At 39.0% G+C, this 21,195-nt stretch overlaps 1 protein-coding gene across 1 annotated transcript in view; it reads right to left on the reverse strand.

The window, feature by feature from the left end:
- Positions 1–7,493: 7,493 nt before the first annotated feature.
- The window catches only part of LOC105495579 (TTK protein kinase), a 66,440-nt gene continuing 52,738 nt past the window's right edge, over positions 7,494–21,195 (reverse strand). Inside the window, exon 22 of the mRNA XM_011765330.2 lies at positions 7,494–7,600. Within this exon, the coding sequence (XP_011763632.2) occupies positions 7,580–7,600 (21 nt within the window). The 3' untranslated portion in view covers positions 7,494–7,579. The remainder of the gene's footprint in view (positions 7,601–21,195) is intronic.

Genomic DNA, 21,195 nt, shown 5'->3' on the forward strand with positions numbered 1-21,195 from the left:
AATTATGAGAAAACAAATCTTTATTTTTCTTCTATCCCAACGATTCATTCCAGAATCTAATTCTCAATGTCTAGAATTAGATACTAATATTTTGTCACTTGTTGTAATGTAATATTAATAAATCATTTGTTGAAAGATAAAAACAGATTAAACCTAGTAGAATTAACATGCTAATATAAAGGAGTTTTGAAATGTAAATGATGATCTCAGATCTTTGATTGAATTGAGAGACAGCCTTAGAAAATGAGGAAGAGTTAAGGAAACTGAGGGAAACGGGAGAGTTTGACAGTGAAGAGGACCAAACATAACACAAAGGTTATAGACAAACACTTCATAGTATTTCACCATGACTTGACTCATCTTCATCAGTTAGAGACGAAGAGGATCCCAGGAACACCCATCAACACCTTGGACAATTACAGACCTTGTTCCCCTACAGTCCTCACTGGCACTAAGTCCAGCTGAGGGAGCTTTCTGGGGTCTATATACCTGTGCTGTCTCCAGAGAAGGAGCTAACACTGTCCCTGCCCCTGTGGGCTGTAGTTCCTGTGCTGTGCCACCTTGGAACTGGAACTACTACAGAAGTGTGTCTTTCTCCAAAGACAAATAGCCATGGCTTCTTCTCACCCCTGAGACTAAGCTACCACCAAACCACCCTAGGCCAGTGGCCTGACATCCCCATGTCAAGTTGTGAGCAGCTGTTACACTTTTTCCAGTGAGACCAAGCAGATGTGGAGCTGCTCTACCTGTTCCTTCCTTCTCCCTGAGCTGTAGTCAAAGCAGAACTCTTTCTCCTGAGAAAGTAGTACATTGGCCACTCCAAGGAGCCTCACCTCCCGTGCCTAAGTTGTTGCAGCTCCTTGCATCCCAAGAAACAGTGCCTTGGCTACCCACAGCAGTCACACACTCCAGTACCTAAGCTGAAGCAGTGCCATGCATCTCAGGGAAGTGGTGCTTGGGCTGCCCACAATGGTCACATCACCTGGGCCTGAGCTGAAGCAGTATATCACCCCCTGGGGAAGTGGTGCTTTGCCAAGCTGTTAGTAGCTGCACATCTCAGGGCTGAGCTGACACAGCACATACCACATCCCAGGGAAACAGAGCAGTGGGTGAACTCAGACACCTTGCCCAAACTCTAGGACCCTGCTTCCCTGGGGCAGAATTAGTTCTCTAGTGTCTGAGCTGCTGAAACACTGTTCTCCTTGGAAAGAAGAATCATTGCTGTGCTATTTCTTCCCTGTACCCCAGGGTCCAAATGATAGCTGTACTCCACCATTTTAGGGTACCAGCTGCTACTGCATGTAGCCTCATAGAGTCAGGATACTGCTGAGCCCCACCATTCCAGGGTCTAGAGTCACTATATGATGCCTCATCCCCTGGGACCCAAGTTGACACACTGAGCCTTATTGGGTCAGACACCCAAATTGCAGCCATACCCTTCTCCACAGGCCCAAACATCCACAGCACCCCTTCTTCCCTGGAGGTGGGCCAGTGCTGTGCCCTGCCCCCAAAAGATAGGATTTGTAGCTACAATCCAGTTCCATGAGCAGTTCTAGGTTGTGCCTCAGAGTCATAGATTCTGGTCCTGTAGGCTACCTGGTCCTCCAACCCTGCTACAAAAATGAACCTGTACTCCAAGATCCAGGTGTCACAATAGGTTTGTGAGACCCTGAGCCTAGGATCCTGGCCCCACAGCTGCCTCAACTACCTGCACCTGGAATCCAATGCTTCTGTAGCTGCTATTAATAGTAAGCCATGTCACACTAGATATCAAGAAGGATTCCCTCCTCTAAGTCTCTCCATTGTAGGAAAAACAAGGAGGACTTCAAAAGCCCTTGACACTGAGGAGCTATTAACAACCTACACTGCCACTGCCATCCCACAAACTTCTACAGCTTATGCTACTGAGGTGCTCACAGTTACTGCTGACTTTGAACAGCTGCAGAAGCTATTGAAGGGCAGCTTCTCTGGGTATAGTGTTCTTGACTGCACTGTACCTGCCTGAAAATAGAATCACTACATCCTTCCAAACTGGCACACCAAAACCCAACTGCAGATGAAAGTTTTTCTCTACAAAATCCACTCTAGAAATTTTGGAAGAGGTGATTGTTCCATCAGATGCACAGACATCAACATAGGGACACACACACACACACACACACACATTAAAAAGCAAGAAAAATCTGATACCACCGAATAAATATAACTATCTGGTTACAGACCCCAATGAAAGTGAAATCAACAAAGTGCTGGAAAAGAAATTCTAAATAGTGATCTTAACAAAACTCAATGAGATACAAGAAAATACAGACAGGCAATTCAACAAAATCAGAAAAAAATTTATGATACAAATGATAAATTCAACAAAGAGATAAAAATCATTGAAGAAGCCAAGAGAAATACTGCAGCTAATGATTTCTATAAATTGAAGAAATAATAGAGAGCTTCAACAGCAGACTTGATCAAGCCAATAAAAGAATCTCTGAACTTGGGCCTGGTAATCCCAGGCCCAAGACTTATGCCTGTAATCCCAGCACTTAGGGAGGTTGAAGTGGGTGGGACATGAGGTCAGGAGTTCAAGACCAGCCTGGCCAAAATAGTGAAACCCCATCTCTACTAAAAATACAAAAATTAAGTGGGCATTGTGGCATGTGCCTGTAGTCCCAGCTGCTCGGGGGACTGAGGCAGGAGAATTTCTTGAACCCAGGAGGTGGAGGTTGCAGTGAGCAGAGATCATGCCACTGCACTCCAGCCTGGACAACAGAGCAAGATTTTGTCTCAAAAAAAAACAAAAAACAAAAACAAAACAAACAAACAAAAACTCTGAACTTGAAGATAGGTTATTTGAAATTACCCAGGCAGAGAAAATAAAGGAAATAAGAATGAAAAAGAGTAAAGAAAGGCTACAAGACTTATAGGACCCCCCATGAAGTGAACAAATGGTCACATTTATGGGAGTTCCAGATGGAAAAGAGAAGGAAAATGGTGTAGAATAACCTATTTAATAAAATAATAGCTAAAATCATTCCAAGCTGGGGAGAGATATGGATATCCAGATCTAGGAGCTCAAAGCTCTCCAAAAAGATTCAGTCTAAAAATCTCCCTGTGGCACTTTATAGTCAAACTGTCAAAATTCAAAGGCAAAGAGAATTCTAAAAACATCAAGATAAAAGCATCGAGTCACACATAAAGGAATCCCCATTAGACTAACGCATATTTCTCTGCAGTACCCTTACAGACTAGAAGAAAATGGGATGAATTATTCAAAGTGCTGAAAGGAGAAAAACCTGCCAGTCAAGAAGACTATACTCAGCAAAGCTACCTTTCACACATAAGAGAAATAAAGCCTTTTCTAGACAAGCAAAAACTGAAGGAATTTATCACCACTAGCCTAGTCTTGCAAAACTCAAGTGAGTCCTACATCTTAAAGTGAAAAGATGACTATCATAAAACCATGCAAAAGTATAAAACTCACTGGTAGAGCAGATACACAAAGAGAAAAAGAATGAAACCCTATCACTACAGAAAACCACTAAACCACAATGATAAACAATGAAGGAAGAAAGGAGCAAAGGATATGCAAGACAAGTAGAAAACAATTAACATAGTGACATGAGTCTTCACCTACCAATAACGACCTTGAATGTAAATGAATTACATTTCCCACCTTAAAGATATAAAATGACTCAACTATGTGCTGCCTACAAGAAATTCAGTTCATCTGGAAAGACACATATAAACTGAATGTGAAAGAGATGGAAAAGGATAGCCTATGCAAACAGAAACCAAAAACAAGCATGAGTAGCTATACTTATTTCAGATAAAATAATTTTAAGTCAAAAACTCTAAAAAGAGACAATGAAGGTTAAAAGATAATAAAGGGATAAATTCAGCAAGAGAACGTAACAATTGCAAATATATATGCACCCAACATCAGACCACCTAGATATATAAAGCAAATATTATCAAATCTAAAGAGAGAGATAGACCCCAAAACAATAAGAGCTGGGGACTTTAACACCTTTTTACTTTTATTAGGAGGTCATTATTCACTACATTTTAGTATAATGGTTAAGAGTTCAGGATCTGGTATTATATTATACTAGCTTGAATTACCTACTTGCAGATGGCCTTGGGTAAGCTTGTGATTCAGTTTCCCGATCTTCAAAATGAGTAGTATAATAGTCATTAACTCCATGACTTGTGAAGATTAATTGAGAATATTTAGAATAGCACCTGGCATATAGTAGGTGCTCAATACATTTTAGCCATTACTATCTTTTCCTGTATTGGCCATTCATATGCCACTCATACACTTATTCAACTTGGATTTTTTGTATAACCTACATTTGCAAAATCGTTGACTGGCAAAGATTTAAATCATTAAGTTTGTTGGTCAGGCGGTGGGGGGGGGGGCGGTAAGGAATTCTATTACTTCTAACTAACCAGTTGCACCTTTCAGTAGTTTGGTGCATTACCAGACACAGTGATCACTATATTGATAGTAACCAGCATAGACACCAGCATAGCACACTAAAATTCAGAAGAGTTGGACTCAAGCCATTTTTCAACCTCAACTTCTCACTTCAACAATATATCTTTGTCCAAGAATGTAAAGGTAAAACACATAGCCTGACTAAAGAAACGTGATACACTCTCTTACAGTCAAATTAAGTGCAGTTTAAAGTATTATTTTCAGGACCTTGCTGTTAAATATGATGATAAATGACAGTATTTCTATTTTCACACATAACTACTTATGTTAGGTAGTTATTTTTACACATGAATTCTTATTCATTTTGGTCTTCTGTGTTCCCTTTTCCCATAAATGACACTCCCACAATGCCCAGCTAGAAACCAGTAATTGCCCTAGGCATTTCCCTTTTCCATCTTCTTCACTTACAGTGACCATTCTATTTATTTTACTTATTTACTTAATCTATTCTTTCCTCTCCATCCCTTATCCACTGCCATAGTCTAAGCTCTCACTATCTCCCTCCTGGCCTTTCGCAACAATCTACTGGTTTATATCTCCACTATTCCATTTTTCTCAAAGAATTAGAACATTTAGTACAAATAGAGTACAAATAGAGACAAGATCTTGTGCCTATCCTGCTTCAAAGGCTTTAAAAATTCCCCACTGGTGACAGGAAAAGAACCAACTCCTTAGCATGATATACACAGTCCTTCATGTCTGGACTCTACACCCAACTCTAGCATCAGCTCCTGCTGTGCTCCCATTAGCTTTCTGGACATAGATATTGCCTGTCTTATTTTTGTATCACAGCATTTATTCTACTTCTGGCATCAATAAGTGTTTGCATAATGAAGGGATGCACACATGTATAATAACAAGCATGACTTTTAAAAAACTGGTATTTATCTCTAGGTTTTCTGTAAAGGATTCAAATTTATTTCATATTAAGAGAGTGAAACTTAAAGGATCAGCTAAAGCTCAATCTTGACACTTAAGAGCTGATCATAGAAATCATATTGTATAATAAAAATACACACACATATATACATATACATATATATCAGCATATTTTGTGTGTGTATGCATAAAAATACATATATATATATGTATAATCGTTCCTTGGTATCCATGGGAGATTGGTTCCAGGACTTCTACAAATAACAAAATCTGCAGATGCTCAAGTCTCTTATATAAAATGGCATCATATTTGCATATAACCTATGCATATCCTCCCACATACTTTAAATCATGTCTCGATTACTTTTAATACCTAATACAATATAAGGACTATGTAAGTCATTATTATATTGTATTTAAAATTTTTTATTTTTATTGTATTGTGATTTTTTATAAGTTTAGTTTTTCAAAATTTTTCAATATGTGGTTGGTTGAATCCATGATGTGGAACCCATAAATATAGAAGGCCAACCATATGTACTTTCAGACATATTTCATAGAATATAAATATTTATATATCCTAAAAACCTATATATCCTTTAACATGATAATCAGGTTGACCTCTGCATCTTTTGCCAGATAAAATATGAGAAGCTTTTATTAAATAGTGGCAATCAAAAAATAACTCTTAAAGCAGGCAGCTGGGCTTTGAGAAAAAATAACCCTAATCATGAGGAAAATAAAAAATAAAGGTGGGAGGCAGAGGTGGGAGCGTCACTTGAGGTCACAAGTGTGAGACCATCCTGGCCAACATGGTGAAACCCTGTCTCTACGAAAAATACAAAAATTAGCATGGCAATGAAGAGCACCTGTAGTCTCAGCTACTCAGGAGGCTGAGGCAGAAGAATTGCTTGAACACTGGAAGTGGAGGTTGCAGTGAGTCAAGATCATGCCACTGCACCCTAACCTAGGTGACAGAGCCAGACTCTATCTCAAAAAAATAAAAAATAAAAAAATTTAAAAAGGGACCAAAGTAAGGCCCAAAACAAAAGGCAGTAAGTTGTTATAATTGGGAGCCCAGGGAGTAGAGATCAAACCAAAAGCAAGCATCCCCGAACAGCATGTGACTGTGACCTGGTGAAATGTCTTGTTGACCTGTGCATGTGGCAACTCATGGGACATCTTTTCAACCAGCTGTGTTTACTCATTATGAAAGATAAAATGGGTATCTGCTATGAGCCAAGCACTATAATAGGCCACATCAGGGCCTAGATGACCACGTAATAGCCAAAAACTTAAGGAGTTCACAGTCTATTAGGGGAGATAAATACGCCAATAATAATGGTGGCATTTTCAAAATCTTATGAAGCATAGAGAAGACGACTTCTGCTTGAGTAATGTGATCAATGAGGAGCCCAAATCAAAGAAAGTTTCTTAAGAGATGACATGAACTGGGCCTATAAGGGGAAGTAGTGAAAGGGAATCCATCAGAGGACTCAGTGTGGGTATCAGCTAGGAAGTTTGTGAACCTGTGGAATGTCAGATGCCAGAAGGGAAGTGGCAGGAGAAGGATGAAGCTAGACAGGTGGGTCAAGGACACATGATCCAATATGAAGGGCAATCCATACAATGAATGGAGGACAGAAGTCACAAACTCAGTATCTTAATTTCATGCTCAAAAACCAGGCTGCTCCAGAGTAGTTGATTTCACTGGATGGCTGTTCTTTACCTGTAACACAATAAGGCATACTGAACTAGGGTTATTTAGATTTGCTAAGTTTTAAAATCTAAAATCAGCCTTTTTGCTCAGTAGGGGTTCTAGAGATTTGTTCTCTCATTAATCATAGTTGTCCAAATACTAATTAAATCATATATAATCCAAACACAGAGATTTTCTAAATGTAGCCAGGCTCATTAGAGCTAATTATATGATCTTCTTCCCAAGAAGCAATGCTTTATTTTAGTGTTGTGAGGACTTTTTTTTTTCCTTTTCTTTACATTCATGCATTTATCTATACTCCCATCTCTTCTACAAATTGTCCAGTGTAGCCTATAGTGGCTCTAGAATAACATAAGAGTAGAAATATAAGTAGAAATAAATAATTATGACCAGGAAAAATAGAAAAAAGTAAAAGTTTAAGACCAATGCAAAAAGGACACAAAAATGCAGATGATAAGAGAAGTTGTAATTCTTTCACAAGAGCTTCAAATCCGGTTCTGAACTTTCTGGAAATAAAGCAAAAAAAGACATGACCCAGTTAGCTGTATATTGTCATGAGGAGAGAGAAAAGAAACATACCAGTTCCTCCAGAGACATGGGTTTTAGACCAGGTCTACTAACTTGTATGACATTGGGACAATCACTCAGCTCTGCTGTGTTTCGCAGTCTTTATCTGTGAAGTGTATAATAATATCTGACTCAGCCACCTTTAGGAGAATCAAAGGGGATTGTAAATAAATTGCTTTGAATAATATAAAGTGCACAAATGTAAGGTGTTTCTCCCCATAGAATGCTGAAAAAAATTACTTTGGACAAGCATTTGATATCTATGCACAATGATGCAAACTGCATGGCCCTCAGCAATACCTACCAGGATGACAATCATGTTGATATTTACATCTATTTGCCAGATAAGAAGGTTGTTACTGGCTGTAGGAGATGTTACTTACCTGACTTTAGATAAGTCAATTCTTGGGATGCATCAAGTCTGCCCCTTTATGGAAACAGCATTTCTGATTCAAACCAGCCTAGTCAGAAACATTTCTCAACTACCCCATTTGGAGAATTCAACTTAATAAAGGATTCATATCTTTATTTGAAACCTCAAGTACAGAGAGTTGAGTTCATCCATACTCATCACATTATTATCACATTAATGGAGATTATTATTGCTGACACATGCAAATGCCTTCTCTTTATTTTTACATCAATTTATCCCTGGCTCCACTACCATTGCCTGCCCCTTAAATATACATGAGTTTTAATTTTGACATATATCATTTTATTTGCATGTCTCTGAAAAACACATATTTTCCTGTGTGCATTTATTTTAATTTACTTGTCTTATTGTGCTATAGAGCTCTTTCTGTTTCTTACTTCCTTAGCACTATCTTTAAGATCTATGCATGGCTGTACATGAATACCTAGACCATTGTTGATAGCATTTCCTACATTACTTTCCCATTTCCACCATGACAGATACCAAGATTACCTCCAAGTCCTAGTGTATAGACATGTTGTCATAAATATTCTCGAATGTGTCCCTTCATGAAACTGGATGATAATTTCTCTGTGAATATTTGTTTAGTCTCACATAAGCCAACCTTAACAATTCTACCTACCATTATTGAAAAACAATTCAAACAAAAATATTTCACTGTAATAAAATAGTTGAAATATGTCCTCTATAATCTAATGTAAGACAGGAAGAAGGAAGCAAAGGAAAAATTTAAGTAAAAGAATTTAAATGGTTGAGTTTAAAAAGAAAAAATATATATTTCAAGTAAGGAAGATAATAGAAGAACGTTCAATACATATGTGAGTCTGGAGAGTACAAGACAGGAAAGAGTATGGAGACAAGAGGCTGAATTACAGGAATGCCCAATTCCCTTGATTTTCAGTCTTTCTGAGATGTGCATAGTGGGAAGAAAGGATGATGAAGATTGGCAAGATTCCTGACTGACTCCTAAAATTGATTTTGTAACTTAAGCATAAATATTGTCTCCTGCCATCATGTATTTGGCTCACCTACATAATCATGTACTGTGATTTACTCTCACAACAGCCACCCCGTGACTAGGTATGTCAGCTGCCAAGACTCCTCTACTTCTGTTCTGGGGACCCAAGACCTACTTGGGCTTCTTTCTCTTCTCTACCTTAGCAGTGATTGGTCTCAGGACATAATGTTTATGTCATGGTTTCTGACTTTAGGAATATATTCTGTCTCCTAACGCAGGCACACCTGCTGTACCGAATACACAGGCAAATGAACACAAAGTCTAATCACTGTTTTATCTACAAATCCTACTAATCCTGGATCACACACACACAAAAAGATTGAGTAGTCTTATGAGTAAATTTCAATAGTGTCATGAGTTGGAGCAAGTCAAGGTCCTGTGGAGTGTTTGACTTAAAGTAAATTTAATGGTGACCAAAGCTTTCCACATTCTTGTTTTCCTTGTTTCTACTCTTCCTCTTTCATTTATTGTGACGTTTCAAATAATGGAGAAAATATCACTTAGATGACAAAGCCATGTATGGATGAGGAAAATAACACTAAATGAATTTATGAGATTATAACATCTATGATAGTATCAAAATTAGAATGGAGATGATCCCCATCACTCCTTATTCTTTGTGTTGGTTAATAGTTCACATTCCCAAGTTTCACGTTGTATCTCTTGGGAAGAATGATGTGATTTTTTTCAAATCTCCCTGACAGGTACTTTCTTCCCTAATTCCACTTGGTCTGGTCTTGAAAGTGTTTCTGTTGACACTTCTCTCTTTGCCAAGTGACCCAAGTTCTAATGTTGGTAGAAGAAACAGAGTTTTGAAGTAGATATATCTTAATCATCAGAATCACATGTTCTGGGAAAAGAAGCTAATTCGTATACATAAAAATATCAGCAAGGAGAAGTAGGACTTTGGACAAATCTTAGAAAACTTCTGAATCTCTGTTTCCTCATCCATACAATGAGAATATTAAGGAAATGGTGTCTAAATATCTTCCAGATCTTATCAGACCCTCCACTTCTTCCACTGCCCACTGCTCACTGTCCTCTTTGCATATATGTTCTTCTTCAGCAACCATAAATAAATAAACATTTGTGTATATAGATACATATGAGTAGTTATTACATATGATGTTACTGAGTGTCCATGATATCCTAGACATTTTACTTGTGTTGCCGCTTTTAATCTTCATTTAATGCTGCAATGTATTATGAACCATATTTTATATATGAGAAAACATCTATAAAGGTTAAGCAATTGACATGAAACCTACATTTAGTAAATGATGAAGCCTGGAGTCAAACTCTGGTTTGTAAACTCCAAAATCTACACTCTTTACATTAAAACATATTGCCAATCACACAAATGAGTCCAAACCAATGTGCAGACTAGAAAGACCAAAATTGTTCTCCTTCCATCTTTACTACTATAGAAGATATGTTAAAGTGTTTGTGCTTTCTGGGTGGTTTCTTGTACATTGTAAATACCAAAAAGATCTAATCTAGGGTCTTACATTTACAGGATGAAAAAGAGAGGTGGGGGGAGTGGAGAGAGAGAAAGAGAGGGAGGGAAGGAAATGCCAAACTGAGTTGATAAAGGAGTTCAGCGGAGAGGAAAATTATTCTGAACTGGGACTTTTCTGGGTTGCTTCACAAACGTGTTAGAACTTGCAGTTCTAGAGACCTAGAGAAGAAATGCCTTCATCAGTGCAGAACAAGGGTTTGTATGTTATTTAGGGTACTTGTAACTACAAATAACAGATAGCATACAATTCAACTTGGCATAAATAATAAGGAAAATTTATTATCCCATCTAACAAGAACTCTCAAGGTAAGTTGGCTTCAGGATTGGGTCACCTCATGCTTTACATCACCAGGGATCTACATTTTGGTTTTGTGTTTTTTTTTTTTTCTGCATCTTTTTGCTTTGCCCTTCTACTCCTAGTTCTCCTCATAGTTGCAGGAAAGCTACTGCAGTTCATTATATCAAATGCAGGCATAACTACAGGAACTACTTCTTCCCACGAATTTATTTTTAAGAATAAGGATCTATTTCCTATAGTCCCCTGGCATACCATTCTTCATCTTTCATTGGCTAGAATTAAGATATATGCCCATGGCTAAACCAATCACTGGCAGGACAATGAGACCACCATGATGCATTTAAGCCAATCAGGACTGACCGCTTGAACCGGGAATAGAGCCAGACTTGTCTGAATCCCACAGGGAAGTGATGGATACTCCTGCAGATGCAGATCCCCGCCCCTGGACAGGTGGGGAAAGGCTACAGGGAAGGCAGTTAGTGTCTGCTGCAGTACACACAAAAATGGGAAGCCGTACGCGCCGTGCTCTGGAAAGATGATTGCAGCAAGAGCTTCATCTAAAGGACTAGTGAGGACAGGATTGGATCAATAGGTAAGTAGACCAGAATGAGAATTTCTAGAGCTAACTATGGAAAATCCAGAAGGAGGAAAGGAAGGATAAAAGAATTTTATCTCTGGGCTAGTAGAAAGATGCTACATTACGTTATTCTCATGTTAGGAAAAGGGGGCTAGTTTCAAGGGATTTTTAGCGTAGTTTCTAGTCTTCTAGATCATTATTAACTCTTTTTTTTAATATAGTTTCTATGATTTTCTCTAGTGTTTTTTTTTTAATTTTCAAAATTGCTCTAAACATCTAATATATTGCCAGTGTTCTTCCTGTTCCCTTCCTGTTGGCCATTTCTTTTATGCCTAATTGTTTATTTTCTGACCATTGAGCAAAGGGTCCTCCAACCTTAAGAGGCAGAAATGCAGAGATGAATGACAAACTTAAAAGTGTCCTAGAAATAGACAAAAAGAAAAGAGTGTTCTCAGTTCAGTCTTGCCAACAGGAAGAGATAATCTCTTCAGAGTTAGAAAATCTGAAGGCCAGTAAGTGCATAGAAAGAGATAATTATGATAACTAATATTATTGAATATTTATGTTGTGTCAGGCACTGAACTAAGCACTTTTTATATACTAACGTATTCACTTTCCACAATGATCCCATGAGTTAGGTACAAGGTCTTCATCTGTAAAATAGAGGTAATAACTGAGGTATGGAACAGTTAAATAACATTTCTGAGATCCCACAAGTATTAAGTGGTGGTTCTAGGATTCAGTCAGGTAGTTGGCTCAGGTATCACTCTCTCCATTATTTCCTCTTTATAAGAAGGTACTCATCAGACTAAAGTGTTGCTGAAAATCAGTAATACAGTAATTCATTAATTGAGTACGTACTAAATGTCTGACGTTGCGCTTAGCATTTTCCAAGCATCACTAAACTACATTTAATCTTCAGGGCAATCATGCAAGGCATTATTATTACCACTTTGAGGTAAAGAAACCTAGGCTTAGAGAGATAAATACATAACTATGAACATATTTATTAAGTATTAATATTAGATATTAAATAATTATGAACAAAATTACACAGTGTGTAACAGGACCAGGATTCAAACTCTAATTTGAATAATTCTAAAGCCAATGAATGCTCTTAATTATTAAAACAATGAAAATGGATGAACTTTCAGGTTAGGGTCTGAATTCATAATTCAAAGACCAGGAGAATAGACAGATATTAATGCCAAGTATACTCTAGTCACTGTGATAGTTGCTTTTACATCATTATTTCCATTTATCTCAGTTATTAACACTTTTAAAAAAAAATTAGGTACCACTTTATTAAAGTTTGGGATCAAGTTATGTATTATTCTTGTCTTTACATAAAATATTCATAAGACATGACTTTTTAAAAAGTAATATACTTGTTTTTAAAAGCTATATATATATAATATATGCACATACACATATATACATTTTTTTTTTGTTTTGAGATGGAGTCTCGCTCTGTCGCCCAGGCTAGAGTGCAATGGTGCAATCTCGGCTCACTGCAACCTCTACCTCCCGGGTTCAAGAGATTCTCCTGCCTCAGCCTCCCGAGTGGCTGGAACTATAGGCACGTGCCACCATGCCCGGCTAATTTTTTGTATTTTTAGTAGAGATGAGGTTTCACCATATTAGCAAGGATGGTCTCGATCTCCTGACCTCATGATCTGCCTGCCTTGGCATCCCAAAGTGCTGGGATTATAGGCGTGAGCCACCGCGCCCGGCCTCTCTCTATATATATATTTTAAGAGGCATAGAATGTTGAGTCAGATTTATACTCATCTCTGACAATAAACAGTAATCTATTCTTGGTCAAATTGTTAAACTTTCTGGGCTCAGTTTCTTTACAAAATGACACTGGTTGGTCTGAATGATACCATTTTAAAAACAAGACTGCCCTCTTAGGGAATTCTGCAATGTAGGATTCAAGGAGAAAATTCCCTGGTTCTTAGTGATTCATGAATATCAAAATCTCCCAGCTCACAGAGTCAGACAGGATAAAAACGATTTTCATTCTAGATTCTCCATAAAGATTATACGCTTCTTGATATTTTATAACATTAAATCTCTTTGTATTACACTCACAATGCCTGATTATTTCCTTATAGCCTATATCAGTGTTTCCAAAACTGGCCCTATAATAAGAATACCTGGTGCGTTTGTGGAAAATATAGATTCCCAAAGCCGTACCGTAGGCCTTCTAAATTGGATTCGTCAGTGGAGGGCTCTGAGAATCCATGGTTTGATCAAGTACCCAAGTATTCCTATCACCAGGCATGTTTGCGAAACATGTTTGTAAACAGTAAATGCTCAAACATGTTGAGCATTGGTGACATTTTGATTAAAAGAAACAAACAAAAGGGAAGAATATCTGTTAAACACCCTATTCCTATGGGGAATCTAGATCCACAGACATAAAATAATGATTTTCATTGCAAGGTAAAGTGAATAGGTGCCAAATGATGCATTAGACCATATAAATGCATAAGACAACAATAAGTTCAGAGGAAGAAGAAAGTTCCAGGCTGGGCTTGGAAATAAGGCTTGGCTTATGCTGCTGCAGATGTATAGGGTATGAGTAAGTATGAAGAGCATGGGAGGAGGTGCCATGGGAGGGCAGGAACATTAGAGAACAAGGAATCTGACTGGAGCAAAGGAAATGCAGAAGAACAAAAGCTAATACAGTTTAGGGGGGCCTTGAAAATTCCAGCCAGGTCCAGGATTATGTTTGAACTTAATCCTGTAGAGAATGGGGAGCCCTTCAAGATTTCTGAGCCAGGTGTGGTGGCTCATGCCTGTAATCCCAGCACTTTGGGAAGCGAGACGGGAGGATTGCTTGAGCCCAGCAGTTCAATACCAGTCTGAGCAACAAAGCGAATCCTTATCTCTACAAAAAAAATTAAAAATTAGTCAGGCATGATGGCATGCACCTGTAGTCCCAGCTATTCAGGAGGGAGGTGGGAAGATCGCTTGAGCCCAAGAGTCTGAGGCTACAGTGAGCAATGATCGTGCCACTCTAGCCCGAGTGACACAGGGAGACTCTCTCTCAAAAAAAAAAAAAAAAAAAAGAAAAGAAAAGAAAAAGAAAAAGAAAGATTTTTTAGCAGATGAATTTGCTTATAATATTCCACAGTGGTTAAGAGGATCCTCCTCAGAGGGCTTGTTAAAATCCAAATTGCTTGGATTCAGGAGGTCTGGGAAGAAGGCTGAGAGTCTGCACTTGTAGCAAGGTCCCAAGTGATGCTGATGCTGCTGGCCCAGGGATCACATCGTGAGAGCTAGAGTTGTGTATGATGGATTGAAGACCACCACAAAGAGTGAGGTGGGATGGCTGTGTGCCAGGACAGGATGGTGGCTTGAAAAATGGAAGTGAAGGAATAGGAAGGAATCATTGAAAGAAACTGGTGGGCAGTTGGAATGGGTGTAGGAGAAGTACGGAAAAAGGAAGACAACAGTCTTTAGAATCCAAATCTGTGGATTAAAATGGCAAGAAGAAAGGGAGAAGGCTGGATGCAGAGCCATCTTAATTATAAAAGGAAGATGAAAAATTCTATCTTTATCATAATGAATTGCTGCTTGAATTACATCCTTTCCACCTTGTTATACATTGCTCCTGGTCACAGAAAATTAAGCAACAAAGAAACAGCTAGTGAGGACAAAATGATAGGAGAGATTGGCAAGAGTGCAAAGAGTGTGTTCTGGGCACTGACAGGGTAGATTGGGCAACTTGTGATTGACACTGTCCTCCACACTGACCTGACCCACTTAGCATGCCTGTCACAGTCTGAGCCTTATAGCATGGTTTCAAATCAGTCATTTACACAGACTCAACCCAAACCAGAAATTCCTGCTTAGGATCTAAACCGCAGCTGTTGTCACTGCCACTCCACACCCACCATGGGGGCTGGAACCTGTGAACTCTGACTCACTAGGCCACTGGATGGGATTCCAGACTTCTGTGATGGGTAGCACTCTCAGTACCTCTGACCCTTACAAGGGGGCTTTTTCCAACCCTATGAAGAACTTGAGCAAGTCTAAGATTGCCTAGGGGAACCCTAGGTTGGGGTGGAGAGAATATCTGCTTATTACAAAGAGCCCTTGGCAAGTCCCCACCAGAGAGAGGAGCCAGGGATTTCCCTCAGAGATGTCAACAGGGTGGAGAGGGAGGACGGCACTGCTTGCATCCCACCCTCAGTGGCTCTCCAGAGCTGTGAGCACACATCAGTACACTACTTGCCCCTTGGTGTCTTGTTAACACTTCCACAAATGTGCCCTATTATGGTATGAGCAAGACCAGAGAGTCAATGTCAGGACATCTGGACTATAGCCGCAAACGAACAAAGTTGCTTCCCTTCATGTCACAAGAAGAGGAGAAACAGAAATAAGCATGTAGGGCTGGGCACGCTGGCTCACGCCTGTAATCCCAGTACTTTGGGAGGCCAAGGCGGGCAGATCATCTGAGGTCTGGAGTTCGAGACCAGTCTGACCAATATGGTGAAAACCCATCCCTACTAAAAATACAAAAAATCAGCCGGGCGTTGTGGTGGGCGCCTGTAGTCCCAGCTACTTGGGAGGCTGAGGCAGGAGAATTGCTTGAACCGGGGAGGCAGAGGTTGCAGTGAGCCGAGATTGTGACACTACACTTCAGCCTGGGTGACAGAGGGAGACTCCATCTCAAGAAAAAGGAAAGAAAGAATGAAGGGAAGGGAAGGGAAGGGGAGGGGAGGGGAGGGGAGGGGGGGATGAGAGGGGGATGGGAGGGGGATGAGAGGGGAGGGGAGGGGGGAGGGGGGATGAGAGGGGGGATGGGAGGGAGGAGGGGAGGGGAGGGGAGGGAAGGGAAGGGAAGGGAAGGGAGAAGGAGGGAGGGAGGGGAGGGGAAGGGAGGGATTTCAGTTTACTTAATTCATTTGGACATGGAAATACTTCAGTTAGAACTATGGTTCATGTAATGCCTCTGTAGAAAGCCAGACCCCTAATGTTGTATGTTATCCATCCTGTCAGCCAAGGGCATTTCCAGAGAAAGGGTCTGCCCCTGTGAACATCCGTCATTCCTAATATCCCAGTGTTACAAACTAGGTCACTCAGAAAGGGTGGTATCCATAAAGGATATCTCTTCTTGTCTAGCACTTTACAGGATACATCAGTCTGCTGAGCTACCCATGATTTGCTAATAAGGCTAATAATGCTTCTCCATTTTTAAAAAATTATAATTTGTTCTTTGCTTCCAAAAAGAAATAGTTTTTATTCACATATTTAAACAATATGTATAAGTGTCACCTCTGGACCAGGCATTGTATTCATTAGTCACTGAGAATATAGAACTGAACAAAACCAATACAAAATCTGCAAGCTGGGCACCGTGGCTCATGCCTGCAATGCTCTCAAGTACTTTAGGAGGCCCAAGTGGGAGGATCACTTGAGGCCAGAAGTTCAAGAACACCTTGGGCAACATAGTAAGATCCCCTTCTCTACAATAAATAAATAAATAAGTTGCCATTCTGGGAACTGGCATTACAATGAGGGAAGACAAAAAATAAATTAAATAATTCATGTATAGAGAATGTTAGAAGGATATTATAAAAAGTAGTAATGCAAGGAAGGGGGTTATGAAGTATAGGGAGTAGGGAAATTATATTAAGTGTACTATTTAAAGAAGGCCTCACTAAGAAAATGACATTTGATACACACAAGGAGGTGAGGGAACAAACCTAGAGACTATTAGGGAAAAGGAATTTTAGGAAGACGGAACAGCAAGCGCAAGGCACGTAAGGTAGGAATGTGCCTGACACGTTCATACAGCTTCTTAGAGCAGGGGAGACCTATCCTATACAAACTTGGGCACTTACTCTATATTAGAGGAGACTCAGTTGGAGCGTATTGAGCAAAGGAGAAACATGATCTGATTCATGTTTGAACAATTCCCTCTGGGTGTCCTGGGAAGAGTTGAGTCCAGAAGAACAAGAGTAGAAGCGTGAAGGGGTTAGGAAGTTACTGCAATAATTCAAACTGGTAGGGATGGAGGTGGTGAGAACTGATAGAATTCTGGATATCACTTGAAAATGAAACCAACAGGATTTTCTGGTTGGATAGCCTTTTTCTCATCTTTAAAATATCATTTAATTACATTTACTGACAATGGTATTGGGCTGGCCACCACACACAAGGGATGACTTTAAAGGATGACTTAAAGTAAAACCAAATCTCAATTTCCAAAGCTAATATCAAAATGCAGTAAGTTTTTAAAAATCTATTATGGTGTCATGGTTTTTATTTGTGGATTTATGTTATTAGTTATGTTTTAGGATAAACATTAACTTCCATTCTCCAAAAATGGTAAAAGGTAACAACTTTTAAAAGTTGAAACTTTTTCTAAATTATTTTACACAAAAAAGAAAAACTGAGAAATATGCCGGTGCATTCTTATGATAGAATATTTCATAGCTATCAAAATGATATTTATGAAGGAAAATACGTATGAGAAAGTTAGGTGGAAAATAAGAATATAAAATTGTAAATACATTATCTCAATTGTATAAATATGCCAAATGTTAAGCTATCAACTCACAATTATGGGATTAAAAGTTATTAATGCTTATTTCTACTATACTTTTCCAGTAGAGTAAAATAAACTGTTTTCCTTTTATACTAGCACTTTAAAAAATCCATTAACAAGAGATTCACAACCAAAGCCTCCACCTATGGTTACTTTCCATTTATCCAAGACGGAGGAGGCAATTCACTAGGTTTATCTGGGCTGGTTAGAGTCCTACCAAAGGGAAGAGAAACAGGCAGCATGCTCAAGATTTTCCCAATATGCAGTCACAGTGTGTCAATCTGATAATACAACTGCAGCCCTTCTATAAACACTTACTTTTTGAAATCTCTTTTCAACAACCCCACTCCTCTCTCCACCACCACCACCTCCACCTCCATCACCACTCCCTCCTCCACTGCCACCTCTACTACCACCATCTCTACCTCCACTATCACCTCCACAACCACCATCTCCACCAACACCAACACCCTTCCTCTACCACCACCACCACCACCATCTCCACCTCCACCATCAACACCTCTCCTCCTCCACCACTACCTGTACCACCACCATATCCACCTCTACCACCAACACCCCCTCCTCCTCCACTACCACCTATACCACCGTTTCCATCTCCACCATCAACACCCCCTCCTCCACCACCACCTGTACCACTACCATTCCCACCTCCACCACCACCATCTCCACCTCCACCATCCTCACTTCCACCACCAAATTCCCACCAGAATAGAGATAGCTAGCTGGTCCACTTGTTGCTCTGTGACTAATTATTCTTTTCATCACTTGCATAGGCTTTTTTCTTTATTATATTCTTAAACTAAGTGGAGACTTTGTAACTAGGGCCAGTAGAGTTTGAGCTAATCCACTGCTCCACTTGGTCGAATGCCAACTGTGTCCTTGACACTCACTCTTGTTGTAACAAAAATTTAAACAGCTGTCCACAGTCACCTCTTCCTTCCTCACCTGTGTGTACAGGGACCTTTCTGACCTTATTCTCTCAAATGTGCTAGTTTAGGATATTTCTAATATCATGGTATATAATGTGTTTCATGCAATCTTACAAACATTTTAACACAACAAATTTTACTTATTATTTTAACTATTTAATAACAAAGTAATTAGTAATACATTTTCCTCTTACAACAAAATACACTTTCTTTCTGAGGTTGAAAGTGGAGGAAAGAGAAGAGAGGAAGAAAAGAAGAGGATGGTGGGAGAATCATGGAGAGCAATGCAAAGTTATTTGTAACTACTTTGGGAAAGTAGCATCAAATAAAAATCCCCCGAAATGATATGGCAAGAAAAATAGAATATTTCAATATTTCTATTGTCCATATCTTAATATCTAACAGCCCTAGGAAACAACAAATCATAGGTTAGGAACCCCTGATTGAAGCATAGTAAGAAAGACTATTTATGAATATTAATTTGTGCTCTTCATCAAATATTTTTAGCTGTTCTCTTTCTAGACAAATGATCATTGCATGAAGCCATGTAATCACTTTGGCCAGTAAATCATGGGCAGACATGCAGGGTGTCACTTTCAAGTGATAATTTGAAGAGGCAGTGCTTGATTTGTTGTGCCTTCTCTTTCCGTCCGCCATACCAACCGGCAATGGGGTACTAGAAGCCTAGCACAAAAGCAATGGCAGCATGGCACAGTGTTCAGCTCTTCTGTAGACATTAATAAGAAATTGTCTAAAGTTACTAATAATATTTGAGATTTTTGGTTACCATGGCAAAACCTAAATAAACTGGATTGATACTGATACTGGCTTCAGTTAATAGCAAATCCTAGCTCCCTCTGGGATTTCCAATAATTGAGAGCAAGCAAATAGGAGATCACAAAGATCAACGAATTCACTAGAAAGTAAGTGTATAAAGATTTAACACAGTAGGCCTGAGAGTGCCATCACGAAAAAAGACCTGCTTGCAAGGTTGGCCCTTGGCTTGTGTCTGGAAACTTACAGTTTCAGGAAGCTTCCCGTAATTATCTGAATGCTGAGTGGCCCACTGTTCCTAAACAATATGATTTATGCTGAACACCTGCATCCCTTCTGGAAGTCTGGAATTTTGGTACATGCTAGGTAAATGGTACCTGCATGATTGGTTCCCAATAAACAAATCCAGAATGCTAAGTCTCTAACGAGCCCCCTTGTAGACAACATTTCACAGGTATTGTCACAACTTATTGCTGGGGGAATTAAGCACATCCTATGTGAACTGGGAGAGGACTCTTTGAAGTTTGTGCCTTGTATCCTGCAGACTTTGCCCCATGCACCCTTCCCCTTTGCTAATTTTGCTTTGTATCCTTTCACTATAATAAATCATAACTATATTCTGAATCCTGTGTATTCTCCTAGTAAATCATCAAACCTACAATGATAAGAAACTATGAGCCAGAGTTACAAGAAAAAACAAAATAACAGATTTCAACTCAAAAACTTCAAAAATACTGAAACTGTCAGATACAGGATTTTAAATTGTTCAACAGGAAATTGTGAAAGAAATAAATAGTGGAATCACACATTAGAGAAAAAAGCCAGAAACCATAAAGGGAGAACAAACAGATTTTTAAAATAATCAAATGGAATTTCTAAAAGTAAAAAAGTTCAAAGAGATAATGGCTGAGAACTTTTCAGAATCAGGAAGATATGTGACTCCATAGACTTGAAAACAAAATATATTACAAATAGGATTAAAAATTTGAAAATCAGTGATTAGCCATATTGCAGTGAAACTTCAGATCACAGAAGATTAAACAGAAGATCTAAAAATCAGCCAGGTGGTTGCTTAGAAAACTAAACAAACTCTAACCATATGATCCAGTAATCATGCTCCTTTTTCAACAAAAGGGAGCTAAAAGCTTATGTCTACATAAACATCTTCACATGGACTTTTATAGCAACTTATCCAGAATTGCCAAAACTTGGAAGTAACCAAGATATACTTCAGCAGGTGAATGGATTAATTAACTATCCAGACAATGGAATATTATTCAGTGCTAAAAAGAAATGAGCCATAAAAAGACACGGAAGAAATGTAAATGTGTAATACTAACTGAAAGAAGCCAACCTGAAAAGGCTACACATTGTATGGTTCCAACTATATGACATTCCAA

Source organism: Macaca nemestrina, chromosome 5 (genome assembly GCF_043159975.1).
Source record: "Macaca nemestrina isolate mMacNem1 chromosome 5, mMacNem.hap1, whole genome shotgun sequence".
Classification (NCBI taxonomy): domain Eukaryota; kingdom Metazoa; phylum Chordata; class Mammalia; order Primates; family Cercopithecidae; genus Macaca; species Macaca nemestrina.